The sequence below is a fragment of the Peromyscus californicus genome, unplaced genomic scaffold, assembly GCF_007827085.1.
Source record: "Peromyscus californicus insignis strain IS unplaced genomic scaffold, ASM782708v3 Scaffold_16__1_contigs__length_79575227, whole genome shotgun sequence".
NCBI lineage: Eukaryota > Metazoa > Chordata > Mammalia > Rodentia > Cricetidae > Peromyscus > Peromyscus californicus.
Genome location: NW_026294458.1, coordinates 75,244,743 through 75,262,649, shown reverse-complemented (window position 1 = coordinate 75,262,649; position 17,907 = coordinate 75,244,743). Strand labels below are relative to the sequence as shown.

At 52.4% G+C, this 17,907-nt stretch overlaps 1 protein-coding gene across 1 annotated transcript in view; it reads right to left on the bottom strand.

The window, feature by feature from the left end:
* The window catches only part of Sim2 (SIM bHLH transcription factor 2), a 41,369-nt gene extending 24,272 nt beyond the window's left edge, over nucleotides 1-17,097 (bottom strand). Inside the window, exons 1-3 of the mRNA XM_052739873.1 lie at nucleotides 16,460-17,097; nucleotides 8,279-8,361; nucleotides 5,555-5,644 (exon numbers count right to left, since the gene is read on the bottom strand). Coding sequence (XP_052595833.1) covers nucleotides 5,555-5,644; nucleotides 8,279-8,361; nucleotides 16,460-16,634 — 348 coding nt within the window. The 5' untranslated portion in view covers nucleotides 16,635-17,097. The remainder of the gene's footprint in view (nucleotides 1-5,554; nucleotides 5,645-8,278; nucleotides 8,362-16,459) is intronic.
* Between the last annotated feature and the right edge of the window lie 810 nt (nucleotides 17,098-17,907).

Below are 17,907 nucleotides of genomic sequence, written 5' to 3'. Positions count from 1 at the left end.
GCTACAGAGCGAGCTCCAGGACAGTCAGGACTGTTGCACAGAGAAATCATGTCTTGAAAAACCAAAAATTAAACAAACTAACTAACTAACTAACTAAAATAAGAATGAATGGGATAACTCTAAGGCTGTCTGGGAAGCCCCAAAGCCGTCAAAGAACGGAAATGTCTTCACAGAAAAAATATGGAGTAATATATAACAGTGCTGACCTTAACTCAAAATTATGGTTGACATGGTGCTTCCTGGTTTTTTTTGTTTTGTTTTGTTTTTTTGAGATAGGGTTTCTGGCTCTGCCTCCCGAGTGCTGGGATTAAAGGCGTGCTCCACCACCGCCCGGCTTGCTTCCTGTATTTATATATATATATATATATATATATATATATATATATATATATATATAAATATATTCATGCTTTTGAATGCTGAAAGAAACATGGCTATGTCACCCCAGCCCCAATACATATTGTCTCGGTGAAACTCCCCACGTCTCTACCTCAGCCTTATTAAAGCAGAACTCCAATTCGATGTTTTGGTATCTGTAAAACCCTGGCGACTATAAAAGCAATGGCGTTCCTGCTAAGAGCTTTTTAATGCTTTGCTGAACAGTTTCTTCCTGCCCAGAAAGCTGATATGATAAGTTCGACACTAAGGGGACAGATTCCGTACGGAAAGGCAGAGTCACTAGACCCCTGGGAAATGTTCAGGGCGCTGCTGGGGCATTTTGCTGAGTATAACAGATGAAGCATTTTAAATTAAGATGGTTTGAGCCTCAGGGTTCAAGCTATGTAAACAAACATGAGACGCTGCCCTTTATTCCCAAAGCAAAAGGGATTCTGTCTCGTGTCCCTGAATGCCATGGCTGCTATTTTTATTGGCCAGTTTCTGGCATCCTTCTCAAATATTGCATTTTTCTTTATGTGTCTCATAAACAGCTATTTCACATATGTGTACACATCTTTGAAAATGAGTATTAGTTACCTAGACCTTGTATAACATGACTTGGTTATATTTAAACCATATGGATACTTAAAATGTATACACGACTATTTTCCCTTCATCAAACATAAGTAAAACGATTATATTAACAAATTGAAGGAAGAGGGAGGGAGGGAGGAAGGGAGGGAGGGAGGAGAGTCCTTTAATAAATGTTCACGGATAAAGATGCCCCCCCAAATACCCATCCAGTGACATTAAGCATGTCCGTGTGTTTTATGTATGAGCACAAACACCGAGCAGACTTTGGACTTAAAGAGTCTCTATTTCCGCACTTGGGCTGAGGGCACAGCTCACGTGTGATCATTTCTGTCATTTTAAACCAGAATTTGGCAGCAGTGATCACATTTGTTTACTAATAGAAAATCAAAATAAAGGAAAAAATTCTCCCCTGAGAAATAGATTTCTTATTCCAACATTTATGTTTAAAATTTAATAATGGGCTTTAAATGGAGATGGACTCATTACACATCCAGGATTGTTTTGACCTCAAATAGGTCATTCTGACAGAGCAATCCCTTTCTGCGAGCTTTCACACAGTCGTGGCTCATGGGGGCTTGTGCTCCCTATGGTCTCCACTGTGGAGTGTAACCTGGGCTCCCCAGGAGCTCCGTCTACCTGGATGATGTTACTGTAGGTTCTCTGAGCACAGCGTGGATGGCACCGAGCAACTAGAAGCTGTGAACGGCTCTGGCTGTCATTCATCAGAAAGTATTCACAGGATCGCTAAGCTTGCTCTCTAAATCTTACTAATGCAACTTTATTTTATTTTCCTGTTCTGGGTATCGAACCCAGGGCCTCATGCCGCATGCCCGCCACTGAGCTGCACCCCTAACCCCAACATTTTTAGTAATCTTGTTTAAGAACCATCTTTACATAAGTTTAATAACATGAATGTTTATCATATTGGCTTCACATTTGGGTAATTACAGAAATAACCCAAAATATGAACTATATATATATACACACACACATACATATACATACACACACACACACATATATATATTTTTTTAATTAATTAATTTTTTTTTTTGAGACAGGGTTTCTCTGTGTAGTCCTGGCTGTCATAGGCCAGGCTGGCCTCAAACTCAGAGATCTGCCTGCCTCTGCCTTGCGAATGCTGGGATTAAAGGTGTGTGCCACCACCGCCCAGCATGCAAAACATGTTTTGTTTTGTTTTTTAGGTTTTTCGAGACAGGGTTTCTCTGTGTAGTTTTGGTGCCTGTTCTGGATCTCGCTCTGTAGGCCAGGCTGGCCTCAGAACTCACAGAGATCCACCTGGCTCTGCCTCCTAAGTGCTGGGATTAAAGGCGTGGGCCACCACAGGCCAGCTGCAAAGCGTGTTTTTGAAGAGTAGTAGGCATGGTATCCCCTTCAATACTCCTCTTTACTATTTAAGTAAAGAGGACAGAAAACACTGATGATGTGATCTGCCCAGCTTTCCCTCCATGGCATTAATCCTGCGCAGGAGGCGGGGTTAGGGGCAGATTTGCTGTCGCTTATTTAAACAGCTCACCAAGGTAGCCCCAGGCACCGATGGGGGAGGGGCTCGGGGCAGGAGCAGCAGCCTCAGCCGTGTTTTTGGAGCTGCTGCCTGGGGCTCACAGCTTCCCTTGGGAATCAGGAAGAAGCCAGTTGTTCTGCCCAACTGGTTTGGCTTCCCTCTATTTAAACTGTCCTTTCCTGGGGAATGCCTGATCCAAAGGCATCCCCCTCCAGCCTTCTTGCAACATAGTAGCACGAGGCCCCTCTCTCCTCTCAAAAGTGGTGCTACCAAGTTTTATTTCCGCGCCTCACCAAAAGGAAACAGGATACACAACTCATGTGGCCGCCTACCTTTCCTTCTGCTGAGCTAATCAGGAGTGGGACTCAGGTCTGTCTGTCACCTAGCCCAGGCTTTGGTCATTCTTAGAGTATTCATGGTCAGTCCATCCTATTTCCCACATGAAAAGATAGAATGGCCAGTAGAAGCCATCTACGGGAAGAAGTGGCTACCCCAGGACCCAGGCTGTGCCAGCATATTCCAAATAACTGGCCAGTCCTAACAGGGACCCATGAAGGGTTCTATACCTGGGTTCAAACGAAGTTGCTAATAAATTACAAGATGTTTATTCCACCTGTGCCTTGAAAGAGGGTTAGAGGCATGATTTTAATATTTAAATTATGGTTCCCAGACCTTAAGTGCCATCTAACCAGACAATGAAAACGATATAACTGATTCCCCTTTTTGTTTTGACATCGAGGGAGCTCGGAACTAAGTCTACTATTCAATAACAGTGACTTCATTATTTTAAAGGATTGCTGAGCGGTCAGCCTAAAAGTGCATGAAATGTTTTGTCTTAGTCATGACGTTATTGTAGGACTAACAGTGATCTTACGAAAATAATCCGATCGAGGTCATTTGACCACACATCAAGTCAGGAGAATAAATCAGTCTGGGTACAAGGGCCCAGCTAGTTCTACACCCAGTGATCTAGAAAATTCCTGGAAAAATAATCACAAGACAAGTTTCCCTCCCTTCTTCTCTTCCTCCCTCCCCCTTCCTCCCTTCTTTCTTTCCCGTTTTGGGAATTGAACCAGGGACCTTGGTGCAGTCTGTGCTCTACCACTGAGCTCTGTTCCCAGCCCTATAGACAGTAAATTTCATGTTGTCAACACTATTTCCAGTCTTACAAGTATGTTAATCCTATGAGTCACGAGGTACAAGACTTAAGCCTTAGTAAACTGTATTCAGAAGAGCTGGTGTTATTTTCTAAAGAAGGGGGGTGGGAAGAAGAGGGGGAGAAGAAGCAGTGGAGGGGGGAAGGTGGAGGGAAGGAGGGAGAGAGAGAGGGAGGGAGGAGGAGGGGGCGTTTGGAGGAAAAGAAACCTCCACCCAACTGTAATGTGCAATTCACTTACTTTGCTTGAGCAGCACAGAGGCACAGACCCACCCGAACAGGAGAAGGGCATAACACAGAGGAGGTCATACACCGGTGACAAAATGTTTGCAAACGTGTTGCTCCAAGGAAAAACAAAAGGAACCGCACCACGAGTGGGTTTCCAAATTTGGTGATTTTTTTTCCTTTCAATGAGAATGCCTCATTTTTGCTTAACTACAGGGAAAAGCCTGCGGTTCAGAGTCTTTGGATGTCTCCCATTCTCCATATTATCACTAATCCCAATGTCTTCCACCTCGGTTACACTGACAGCTCATAACAGAGAGAAACATTTAGTTCCTACTTCTATAAAAACTGTGACTTCCCAAGTGAGCTCCTAATATTGGTGTTTATGGCCGTGGACAGACGCTTCTCTCAGCTTCTCTTTGCACCGAGAGGTGGTCACCGCACAGGCTCATGGCTGCTCCAGAGAATGAGTCACGTTGACCTCTCAGTCCTAACCAGGACATTTCTACCACCTTCTCTTAGGCTCGGGAGCACCGGGGAAGTGGGGGAACCGCAGGCTGGGGTACCAGCAGGGGTGGGGGAGGGGCTTGGAGGCCCCGCCCCTCACTGCTGAACTATTGGTTAGAGATCACCGAGAGAAGGGGAATCGTGTCCTGTCTACTCACTGAGGACTCCACCAGGCTCCAGGGAATCACTTCAAGCTAGCAGCCACACCGAAGGCTCCAGTAAACCCAGTGGGTCACAAAACAAAAGAAAAAAGACCAGAATGTGAGAAAGGTATTGATAGTGATGTGAGGGAGAGAAGGCGGGGGTAGGAGGAGGAGGAGCGGATAGAAGAGTCGGATGCTTTATAAACACACATGAAATTGGTCAAAGAACATTTTTTTTTAAAATGGGGCTTGTCACGACAGCCATGAATGGAGGAAATAGGAGTGACCTTTCAGCCTCTCCCTGGCCAGACATGTCATTAAGCCACCTAGCAAACTCTCTGGGGGCAGACAAGCTGGGGCCACCTCCTTCCTCCAAGGAATGGTATTCTGGAGAAGTTCTAAGAAATCAGGGCCTTGCACAGTAGTAGTGAGCTGACTGTGACGCCTATGAAACGCTTTACTGAAACAACCACTGAGCTGGAAAAAACTCAGGAAAAATGACCCTGAACTCCACGGGAACAACCCACGAGTCCACCCCCTGAACTCCACTGAATGACCCACAAGTCCACCCCCTGAACTCCACGGGATGATCCACGAGTCCACCCCCTGAACTCCACGGGACGACCCACGAGTCCACCCCTTCCCTCTTAGTCTCTCCAGCGTCACACAAAACGCACGTGGAAAGAGAGTTTGCCTTTTGGTCCACAGCCACGCCTGATCTCACAGACAGTGAGCAAGGGCAGAAGGGTCCCCTGGGGGAAGCTCTGTCCAGTGCCACCTCACGTTGCTAAGTAACAGGTCAGGAAATCTGGCAAAATCTCAGAACAGGGCTGACCACAGCTAAGATACACTGAATTAACCTCAAAGCAAAAAGAAAGGTGTAGTGTCCCAGGAGAGGGTTACAATTATGGATTCTGCTCACACATCAAAGCAGACCTTAAGTAGACTCATTTCAGGTTGGGAAGAGCTGTCCTGACCATTAACATTTAATATTTCAACAGATCCATAGAATCAGGCAGTACCTACCTGGGACAAGCCTAGATGGACAGAAGCTGTCTCAGATATATACATGATTTTGCCATCAGAGGCCACCACAAAAACGAAGCCATCCAGGGTCTGTAAAGAGAAAGTGTCAGGGAAGAGAATGCAGTTAGACTTCTTCGGTGAGGTGAAGGGCTGAGGGGCATTGCTTCGTGGGGGAGGGTGCTTGCTCAGCGTGCATGTAGCCCTGGGGCAAAACTACGTACAAGCATATTTGTTACGTGAAGACTGCTCAACGTCTGCTTCCCAAGCCAGGCTCTCAAAGCACTTGTAAAACAATCTTACATCCACACTACAGAACCACGCAAAATGTTTGAGAAGTCCTAACCGGCTCAGTTTGAACATCATGCCTTTATTGTTTGGGCTTATTTTAGCACTTAGGACGAATCCGGCGTTCTATGGTTCTTAGGGGAACATCTACCGCTCTACAGACTACTTAATGTGGGAATTGGCAGTCGCTTATACCACAAGGACCAATACTTTATTCGCCACAGTTTTCTAGTTACCCCTAAGTACCGCTTGAATAATAAATTCCTACCATTGCCATTCGCCAGAAAATAAAACAATGTGTCCGATTATTCTACCAGACCGTGTCTACAGAATCAAGCATTTAGACTTTGAAAGAGATCAAATGGCCTTTGCCAAAGTCAGGGAGGAAAAAAAGTATCAATTTCTGAAAAACGAAAACGACTCCAATGGAATTCTGATTTCTGCCCGAGTTGACTAACCCTCTAGAAATAACGTGAGATTGTAAAAAGTGACTCAGACAACAAAGAAAGTAAAAACTGCACCATCAACGACAAAAAACTAAATACTTTTGGAAAAGAAGAAACTGTATTGTATTTATTAATGTTTTAAGTTCAGGAACCCCCGAAAAAAGGGGGACAATAAAGTTGGTTTAAAAAAACCTCCATACATCTCACAATGTGCACCCATAAAAATATTCCAAACTAATTTCTGACTACAAATGCTATTTTTACAGCATGTAATTGAAAGCAGATTACCGTTGAGTTTCTTCAAAACACTCCTTCAAAGGGGAGGAGATGTAAAAAGAACGAAGTAGAAACGAAATCTGAAGATCCCTTATATTTGCTGTATCACATAGTTTGCTACCAAGATTCTTTGCCATCTAATCTGTCATTACTTTAGCTACCTTAAAGGTGAAATCACCTTTAAAAACATCATTCCACTTTTAACTCAGCTATATAGTAATTTCCTAACAGAATCGGTGACATTTCAGATATGAAGACCAAAAATCAATTTCTAATGTTCTGATCCGGATGCTGGGCTCCTCCAAATTCATTTAAGAAATACCAAATGAATCTCTCACTGCGCCTAAGGAAATGAGTGGAAGTTTCTAAAGTTATGATTAAAAATTGAAAGTTGCCATCAGTAGCTTCAAAAAAAAAAAAAAAATCCTGTTCTCAAAGGGAAGTGTGGAGCGTCACCCCCACAGGAATCACCCAGACCGAAGACGGTCACTTTACCCACCGGGTTTCTTCTAGGTACCTAGGTCTTACTCGTCACTGACAGTGAATGCCACAGTTGGAAGGGGTTTGGAATACACAAACAACGCGCTCCAGGCTGCCCGTGAGCTCCCAGCGACCCCCGAGGGCGCAGGCTCCCCCGAGGGCGCGGGCTCACCCGGTCACTGGACTCTTCTGCTACTTCCATTGCTAAGGCTGTGAAGGTTCCAGGTTCCAAATACCGCCCCCGCTCCCCCCACCTTCTCCAACCCCAGGGCGTGCAGGTTTTAGGTCACACCCGGGGTCTGGAGCAAAGGTTTTCAGAGAGATGGCAGTTTCTGTTTTGTTTGCTCAGCGCTGACTCTCCCACCACTAGGGCCTTCCGCGAACATTTTTTTTTTTTTTAAAGAAAACACAAAATAGAAGAAGGAAATGCAAAATAGCCACCCGTGGGCATTTTTCGATGGCAGAGACAAATGACAGGAGTTGAGGGGAATGAATCGCGTCCTTGATGGGACTCTGAGAACCGCATTTGAGATGAGAGGGAGGTGGCGCTGTCCTCAGCTACCCCAGCCGCTGAGGTGGAAGTGGCTGCGGGAGCCAGGGCTGTCCAGTCCCAAGCGCAAGGCCAGGGCGCGTATAAAATCGAGGTAGCCACCATACAGGGTTCTGGGGAACCTAGTGCCCGACCCCAAATTAAGCAAGAGCTCCAAGACAGATGGCCCTGGAGGATGCCCCATATCTGGGTTATTATTGATGGGGGCCACAGAACTGAACCGATTCTTGTTGCGACCTCGTAGACGCTACTGATCACTTCCACGTCCTCAATTTCCCGCTCAGAATAAAATGGAGAGTGCAGGGGATGGGGGGTGGGGTGCAGCGAGATGAAAGGGTTTTAAAAGAATCTGGCCTGGGATGGGGGGGACCCAGGAGAGTCAAAGGTTCGCGTACTGCCTCGGCCATGTCAACTTCTCTAGCGACAGCTGGGGCGCTCTGCTTGCGAGCTGCGGGCACACCAGCTTGGTCTCCAGTGCCCGGCCGGGTCTGCCACAGGGCGAAGCAGAGGTGCCAAGGACTCAGTCACTCGGGTATTGCTGGAGGAGTGCTGGGTGTGGGTGTCGCCGGCCTGACTCTGCACTCCCGACCAGAGGCACCCCAGGTCCCCTCGCCCCGCGCCTCTGCGGCCCGGAGGCGCCGCGGGGAACCCCTCCCCACAGCAGCCACAGCGCGATGCTGGCTCTACCTGCAGCAAATGGGATCCCAGCTCTTTGGCCACGCTGTCCAGGGGCCCTGTTCTGCTCGGCTGTCCCCACGCGTCTCCTAGACCTGGGACAAGGGAATAAAGCAAACCATTTAGCCGCAGCACCCACAGGCGCCAGGGCTCCAGGCCAGACACGCGGAACCCCGCCGCGTGGGCTCCCCAGCTCCGACCTCCACCCGCCACCCTGCTCCTGAGTCCCCGCACACTCAGCCCGGTGTCGGGGGTTTAAAAACCCAAAGCTTCACAGCCGGACGCGGTGGCGCGTGCCTTTAATCCTAACACTAGGGAGGGTCTCCCGTTTGAAGCCGGGCTGGTCTAAGAGTGAGTTCAGGACAGCCTGAGCTACACAGAGAAACCCTGTCTCAAAACAAACAAAAACAAACAAACCAACCAAAAAACACCAAAGGGGGAGCGAACTAACAGAAGCCCGGGAACAAACTTCCTCGGGGTGGGAGGCCCAGTCCGGGGGGGGGGGGGCCCGTCCCTTCCCTCTCCCAGCCTGCCGGACCCACCGCTCCCGGGGGTCGGCCACGTGCTCATGGCTCTGAAATTGCGGTTTTATTTGAAATGCCACTAAGTAATCTAATCTGCTTTGAAATTGGTCATCCTGGGAGCCAAACGGGGGTATCGATTTGACCAGTAAATACTCCCCTGAGTCCCTGCGCTCCCGCCCTCTTCCCACCCCTACCCTGTGCAGCCCGCAAAGATCATCAGGTCGCGTGACCCTCTGTCTTCTGGGCGCCCACAGCTTCTCCGGAACTCGGTTCTCTTCGATCCCAGAGCTCCAGGCACACTCGGGTGGCTTTTCAGGGCACTTGTCTGTTCTCACACAATCAGGGGTCCCCCATCCCCTCCACCTACAGGGATCCCTTAAGACCTGAGATTTCCACCCCAGAGTGCAGCTGGGAAAAGAGAGCCGGGCCCTTCCCAGTCTCCCTCTCCCCACGTCCCCCACCCCAGCCCACCCCACCCTCGCTAGCTGCTGTGACCCCGCAGAGGTTTGCCTCTGTCCGCTCCCAAGGCAGGTGACCAGGTCTCAGCAGGAGCTCGAAGCCGTGGTGTTCACTCCTGGGACCCAGCAGACCTGTCCTCTGGGGAACTGCAGGCTAGGCCAGATCTCCTCCTGACCATTGTGCCTTAAATGTGGGGCTACAGGTCAGTGACCACTTGATAAGGCTGGACACTCTGAGCAGGCATCCTGGCCAGCCTTAGCAAATTGCGTGGCGGCAAACTCCCTCGGTATGGTTCCCTCCCTACCTACACGTGGCCTCTGAGCTTCCAACCTAGGAAATAGAAAACCGTACTCCGAAGTCCAGTACAGGCTTCCCAGAAACCATTCGGAAACTAAAGTAAAGGGTAACCTCTAATTTCTGCTCCCATCCAGGTCTTCACCGGAAGAAGTGGCTAGTTAACATATCCCCCCGCCCAAGGATGCAGCCCATTATTCCTGGCCCCTGAGCCTCTGCCTGCAAGCAAGGGCAGTTCTAAATCAGCTCCCTCCAAGCAGACACACACACACACACACACACACACACACACACACACACACACACCAGCACCCTTAGCTTCAGGCTAGGTCCTTTGTTTTGTGGAGAGGAAGGCAGGGGCATCGGGTCTTTGTCCCCTTTGGAATAGCCTTGGAAAGAACCAAGGTGTAAAATTCCAGGAGGTTCACCGAGAAGAACGAATTTAGTATAAGGGTCTAGGAAATCTGATTGCTGAAGACCGACAGATGTGCCCTAGCGACTGTCCCCTCCCCTGCCTCTGGGTCCTTCCTGAGTTTGGGTGGTACTCTGGCTATGAAGTCATCCTTGACCCTTGACCCCCAGTGCAAAGTTGCCTCTCCCCCTTCCCCCTCGATGTTTCTGACTTCTCCCAGAGTCCTCCAGGGACCCTTCCCGTTTGGGAATGACCTCCAAACCAACCGCCTCGGTAATCGGGCTTCCCCGGAAACCTGTGGAAGGTCCTGTCTCCACAACCAGCGGAGCCCTGGGCACACAGGACTATTTTCGGTATAATTCAAATACCCGGATGTTTTTGTACATCACTATAATTTTCCTGTAACGTCTTGAAAAATGTGCCTCTTTTGGATCTGGCAGAGGTGTCTGGGCTGCATGGGACAATTCCTCCACTCACCACCACCCCCCCCCCCACCAGCCACCTCATCCTACAGCAGCGGCTCTGCCAGCTGTTCCATTAGGAGCCGCTATGGGAGAGGTCTTTTCACTCAGCCCATAAAAGTATACTTTGGGCTGAACTTAGGGATGGAATAAAGTAAGGTTAGTCATGAGAAGAAGAAGAGGCTTGCTACTGGAAAACACCAGGCACCAGGCGAATGGCCCTTATCTAGACCCAACCAAGGGATTTATGTATTTATCTGAAGAGTAGGGGCAGAGTTGAAGACTGGGTTGGGCTGCCCCAGAGTTCATAGTTAGTGGTGGTCAGTCACACTGGACCCTAAACCGGCTTCTTCCCGGGAAGGGAGCCTGAGGCCCCACCCTCACCTGCAGCGTCCCAGGCTTAAGATTGAGCCCCCCAACACTTATTAACCTCTACAAGACAAGCTGGGAGCCCCCAGATAGAAGGTCAGGTCACATGGTGAGACCCCAGGGAGAAATTGCTGAGATTGCTGGGGAGGGAACCAAGCCCACACGCCCATTTCTAGTGATTTTTCCTCTGCTGTCCTGGGGTCAGTACTTGACCCCGGACTGCCTGCTTTTCAGTTTAAACCCCAGCAGGCCACTGACATCAAGAAGCTACATATATATGGTCCCTCCTCTCTTGGCCTCTTGGTCAGTCGGTCAACAAACAACTTAGGAGTAACTATGGGGGTCTCAGCCAGGCTCTTGGGGGTACCTCCAGACAAACCACAGACCACAAACATTGGACCACAAAACAAGAGATTTAGGACAGGAAGAGAAATTAATTTCTCACTCGGAGGCTGGCTGCCCACTTGCAACTCAGGGGGCAGAGACTCTGGGTTTTCGGGGTACCACTGTACCAACAAGCAGGATTCTCCTGGCCAGGAAGGTGGGGCCTGGGCTCTGGGGAAAACAGCAGGGGTTCCACATCCATCCTCTCTCATCCCTCAACACTGAGTGTCTAAAAGTGGCGACGACGACACAGAAACCCTTCACAGGGATCTTGTGAAAATGTAATGGAATTAACACCCCTCCTTCTGGGGGGAGGCCTGCCTGGCCCCCACCTTGCAGAGAAAGAAGAGAGTGTAAAAACACAGTTAGGGAGCCTCCTCTACAGGGGAGACCTGGCCTCCTTTTCCCACCTCCATTGTTTAGGACATCACCTCCGACACTTCGGGCTCCCCCAGGCGCTCTAACCTTCTCCACTCAAAACCCGCACTGTTTTAGGACTAAGTTAGGGAGCACCATCATCACTACATCCCAAGGTCCCTGGTCCTCCCTTCTAGGCCTCTCCCCTCCCCTCTCCCAGTAGCGCTCTTACAGAGTGGGAGAGAGGGCATGTTTCTGGGGAAGGCAACATCAAGGCAGTCAAAATGGGTGGGGGCGAGGAGCCAGCTCCTTGACAGTCTTCATCCAAGGGCACACAGGTCCTCCCCCCACCCCTGCGCGCCCCATCTACCACATGGATCTGAGCACCACCCGGATCCTTGCCCTGAATCGGCTCGGCAGGCGCTAGGGCGTAGCCCATGAAGCAGTGTAAAAGCCAGACTTGTTATCCGGCCCTCTGTCGCGTTTTCCCAGGAGGGCCAGCTAGTACCCCTCATGTGCCTCCTTTGTAGGCAAGATGCCAGTAAACTGTCCCCGGTTCACCAGCGCCTCTCCCTTAGAGTCCTGTGCTCTCCCAAGTCCCTGAAAAAGCCTCTCCTGGCACCCCCATTTCAAATCAGGTGGCCAAGGTGACCTGTGTAAGGATGTATCTGTGGATGATGGGTCCCGAAGGCAGGGCGGCCACCTACCGGTCGGTGGGACAAAGGGGTTGGCTTCAAGGTTTGGGCATCCCACCACAGGCTAGAGTGTACACTCTGACACCAAGGCGAAGGCCCCTAAGACAGCAGCCTCCAAAGCTGAAAAAGTACTTAGCCCTATTAAGTGCAGGATACAGTCCGACAGTCACACCCAGGAGAAAGCGACCAGAAGAGCGAGGCACCCGTGCCCACCGGTGCAGCTCTCCTTCCCGGGTGCGGGTGCGTTCCCCCTCGCAGGACCCCAGCGCTCCAGTTCCCCCTCCAAAGCTGCATCTGGGACAGAGACTGCACCAACCCCAGAGTGCCAGGCTTCACAGAGAGGGAGAAGGTTGTAAAGACAACAATTACACACACACACACACACACACACACACACACACACACACACACACACACCTCTTAAAATGTTAGTCTTACTTTTAAAAAATACATGTTTTTGGATTTCGATAGCAAGGGCCTCCTGGGTCTATAATTCCATGCAGGCATAGGGCTAGAGTGCCCTCACCGAAGTGTCAAAATCAAATCATTTTGATCCACAGAAGCATGACCTAAGTCAGTCCAATCCTGCTGGGTATTTTGAAGAAGAGGTGAGGGGCTGTGTGCAACTGAATTTAAACTCCAAAGAATCCAGTTGCTGGTTTAATTCAGGCCTTGAACTCCCTCCCTCTCTCTCTCTCTCTCTCTCTCTCTCTCTCTCTCTCTCTCTCTCTCTCTCTCTCTGTGTGTGTGTGTGTGTGTGTGTGTGTGTGTGTGTGTGTGTGTTGCTTTCTCTGAAGTACACTGGGATAAGATGCCTATGCCTTCTCTCCTTCCAACACGAAAAGGGAGCGGAGGAGATTCCATTCCTGAGCCTAGCCTTGGGCCAGTCTCTCCTGCCAGGAATAACGAATGTGCTGGGTTCGGAGGAAACACCCTTACCCACTAACAGGAAGCCCGATCCGGGCTCCCTTAGAGGAGGTGGATTGACGGAATCCACAGCAGGGATGCTCTGGGTCTGGCGGGTAGAAGCCCCTCCAGAGGCTGGACCTCATTACTCAACAGAGCTCAGGCTATGTCACCCCCAATCACTCACTAAGGTGCCCCCTCTTCCCTGTTTCTAGGCCTTCTTCCAAAGCTCGCTTTGCTGAGATGCCTCCCCCCCACCCTGTTTACCTCCATATCAGTTTAGCATTGGAACAGAAAGGTAGAAACTGGAGTCTTTGATGTGAGATGTTGCCCCTGCCTCCCTGCTCTTCAAGTGTCTCTGGGCACAGCGAAAGTGGTTTTCGTTGTCTGTTGCAAGGCTCCTCTGTGCTTTCTCTCACTCGATCTACAACGCTGTGAGGACACGGAGTCCTCAATGGGCCGGGTTTACAGAGACAATGTGCCAGAACACCTACCCTCAAGCCTTCAGCAAAAATGGAAAGCATTCTTCAAAAGCTGCAGGACTTCTCCAGCTTGCTGCCTGACCCTTCCCAGTGTCTCTTTCTGGTGGCCTCTGCACCACTGAGTACAGGCCTGCCAGTTACCAGCGTTAGCGGGACGCGGGCCTGTCCCTCTTTGGCCTCACTTTCCCCAGCTAGGAAGGGGTCCTCTAAGGTATTACTTCCATACTTCCTTTCCTAAGTTGGCCTTCTAGATTCTTCTTTACCCAATGAACACCCTTGCTCAGAGCAAAACTGTGTTCAGCAGCTGGGTTCTTGCTCAGAACCTTTTGTGTGGGAGAACTAATCTAAAGACCTTGTTAGTGCCCAGGACTGCCCTGACCAAGTCTCCTGAAAGCCACAGTCTTGACTGGCATCAAAGCAGCAGTCCTTAGCAGACCTGGGTTACAGGGAGGACTGCCTAGGGAGAAGGGGGGTACTTCATTTTGTTTAACAGAGATACTTCAAAACACAGGGCCCTGCTCCTGGTGAGCGACTCCCAGCTTCCTAACTCCTCACCTGAAGATGGGTGTTACCACGGAGGGTGAGTGGGTGGGCAAGCTCCTCGGGGCCAGGCTACCCCTTCTCTGACGGCATTCCTGACAGTATTTCAGGGGGCAGAGTTAGGGCACTGTCCCCTTCCTCATTTTGGCCCCACAATTTCAGAGCCATTTCCAAAATTTTCTAGAGCCAAATAGCTCCAGGCTGACCCCTTCAGGGAGTGCCGACCTTCAGAGTCACCTTCTATAAGGTAGAGGCGGCCCCTCAACCGGGCAGTTTCTGAGCAACGCACTAGCAACCGCTGCTCAGGGCAGCACCCACAGACCACCCACTCCTGCAGGGTCGCAGGACCCAGCCAAGTGCCTTCTCAGGCACCCCGGACCAGAGCTCGTTTAAATGGCCGCTGTGTGGTACACACAACACTGTCCGGGTTTTTGTAGTCTTTGCTGGCCCGCTCCCAAACAAGGATGGCTTCCTTTGCCCCTAGCCCTCCCTGCCAGCTAATCTCCGGTTTGTTCGAATTCATTGACAACAGATCATTTGCTTTTTTGATAATTTCTTTCTATTTTTTAAAACCCAGTACGGCTAGGCGAGGCAGGCGGCCCGAGCTCCACACCTATTTTGTAGCAAGCGGACATGAAGGCTGATCGCAGGACAGTAGCTAACACTGCTTTTCCCGTGTGGGAAGGAGACTGAAGAAAAGCTGCCGTTACAAAACCCAGTTCGTGTTTGTTTGTTTGTTTGTTTGTTTGTCGTTTTTTAGCTTTCACGGAAACTTCAGGCAGCGGGGAATCAACTCTACCTCTCGGGCCAAGGGGCTCACGGTTGGCCGTCATGACTAGAGATCACAGACCAAGAGCTCCCCGCACAAGGGGAGAAATCCCGAGGAGTCTCCTTAGGCCCAGTTGGGAAGGTTTCAGGACAGCCGGTGTGCGCGAGCAGAGCGCTCCGAAGCGGGGCTGGGGAGGCCGGGGCCGAGCCACCGCCTCCGGCCACCTCCGCTCGCTCCGGGGTGCTCCTAGTCGGCCGGCCGGCGCTTACTCCCGGGCTCCGGGGCGTAGAACTGGAGGCTAAGCCGGAGCTCCACCAGTGTGGTGGAGGAAAATTCAGCTAAGACTCAGACAAAGGAAATAACAGCGGGTGGCAGCAGCAAAGGGGGACGCTTACCGATTTCGGATGCTGCGCCCGGCGGTGAACAACACCAATGGAGGAATCCTGTGGCCCAGGGACACCTGTCGCCACCGGGGCAACGACCCTCCAAAGCCTGTCTTCCTTCCCCGGCGCTGGCTCTCCCAGAGGCCTGCCCTGCACCGCCGGCCCTGGAGCCGGGAGGTCCTGGAGGCAGCAGGCCTCGGAGCGCTGCGCTTCCTGACAGTGCCCCGGACCGAGACCTGGTTCTCTGTGGTGCCTGACCCAGCGCTGGTCACCCTTGGACGCCCGCTGGAGCGTGCCCACCCAGTAGGCCGCTATTTCCTACAAACCGGAGTCCGCAGGAGAGCTGCGGCCCAGTGACACTCGCTCACGGTAGCACTTTTAAATCCTAAAATGTTACACTCAGGCCTGCCCCGCCACTTTTGAAATAATTCCTCTTTTTCTTTTCGGCTATGTCCCGGCTCATCCAATCTCTTGTCTCCTTTCCATGTCACCGTTTCCCAAAGCAAAGGGAGGCGAGATGGAAAAAGCGATATCCAAGACTATAAAGGCCCCCGCTGCTCGCAAATGCTCGGATCGGCAGCGTTGGCCTGCAGTGCCTGCCCGGGTCTTGCTCTGCATCCAACCGCTTGTAGAAGCCAGAGCAGCGAGGTCCTTTACCGCCAGCAGAAGAAGAGAGAAGAGATGGGAAAAGAAGAAGAAGAAAAACAAAAACCCAAAGCAGAAGCGAGAAAGAAGGAAGGAAAAGGGAAAAAAGGAGATAAAATTATAATGGAGAGAGAGAGAGAGAGAAAACAGAATGAACCGCTGTTGGAAGGAAGGACAGAGAGAGAAAAAGGTGGGAAGGGCTGAGAAGGAAGGGATAAGAACCCGAATGAAGTAGCATGCCTGTGCCAGCTTGGCAAACACCAGCCAACCTAGGATAACGCTTGGTTTGCCCCACTCTGCCCAGAGCTCAGAGGTGATTGGATCGCCTGGCTGGGAGCAGCCACGTCCCTTTCCCTTTGCCCGGGCCCTCGCCGAAGCACCAGGCGCGGCCTCTCCTAGACTGGGCCACAGTAGCCGGGGGCGCGTGGGCTTGTCCTGCGCCCCGCAGCCTCCTTTTTGCAGCAGCCTACCCCGCACCCCCCCCCCGCCCCGGAAGCCCACCTGCAGCCTCACCTTCCGGGAAGACCGCGCGCATCTTCAGGTAGCTGGTGGTGAGTCGGATGATGGACGCTTTGTCCAGCTGCGAGGTGATGGCCGACGGCAGCGGGAGCAGCTTGGCCAGCTCGTAGAACTCACCATTTTCCTTCTCCCTCCTGGTTTTGGCCGCATTTTTGGACTTCTCCTTCATCGCGCCTCGGCTCTGGGCATATTAGACCTCGCCGCGCTCCAGGCCCGCGGAATCCGGCTCGGGCTGCAGCAGCCGGGATGGGGATCGGGACGCCAGGGGTCAGGTGAGTCCGAGGCTGTCGGGCTCCGGCAGGTGCGAGGGGCCGGCCTGGAGCACGGCGCGGCGTCTGCACAGTCGCCAGCCCTGAGTCTGTCGCCAACCAGCTGCGCCCCGCTCTCCGCCCGAGGCTGGGGGATGGCCTGTCCGGGGCGGACCTGAGTCCTGGCTTTCTGCTCGCCTTTCCTTCTCTTCTCCAGGCTCTGGGGCCTCGGCCTTCCCGGGGATGTAGTGTGCGGAAGAGCTGGCGGCGACCCTGTTTAGTCCTTAAAGGAGGGCTTGCACCCGCTGCGGCGAAGGCCCTCGGAACGCAAGGGCGGCATCGGCGGCGGCGGCAGCGGAGCCATGGGGCGGGAGCGGAGCCGAGCGAGGTGGCGGCGGCCGGGGCCAAGCCTGGGCTCGGTGCGCTCTCTTGCCCTCCCCCGGCGGTTCCGGGTGCCTGGAGCCCGGGCGTCCGGAGCCCGCGATGTGTGGCCGGGCGCAGCTGCTGCTCCGCGGTCCACGTGCGACCGAGCGGCGTTTGTTTATGGCGGACCCGCCTTCGGGCGGAGCGCTGGGCCGCGTTGTGCCGCCCCGGGGAGGGGGGGAGGGGGAGGGGCCGCAGCGGGGGCGGTGAGTCTCGCCTCCGACCCCGCCGCGGCCCGGGAGTCGCCTGCGCGCCTCCGCGTCGCCGCCTCCAGGGACTGTCCCGCCAGAGAGCCGCGCGCTCCCGTGCTGGGGGTAAGTCGGGGTGAGCGCCCAGGGCTCGCCGCGCCTGCTCGCTCCGGAGGATGAGTGGCAGGACCCGGGCTAGAGGATGGGCGGCGGGGGTGCGGCGGAGGGGAAGGAGGGAGGAGTGCGGTGGCTTCCACGGTGGCTCCAGGCAGGTCACCCCCGGGCGCGGCCCAGAAGAGGCGGCGCGAACAGCTGGCCGGGGGGCCCTCAGGGAGGACCCATACTGCAGCTGGTCCCACACTCGTACCTTCCTTGGGTCACAGGCCCGCAAACCTAAAGGGGGTCACCAAGGGGGAAAAAAATCACCCCCTTTCCCTCATCCACTGGCACACGTGCACCGAAGTGACCTTTCCGCCCTTTCTCATCTAGAAACACCGGGGCAAAGGGAGACTGGCGCTTTCCCGAGAGGAGCGAGAGGCCGTGGGCGCACAGGGAGGGCCCGAGGGCACAGGGTGGGGTGGGG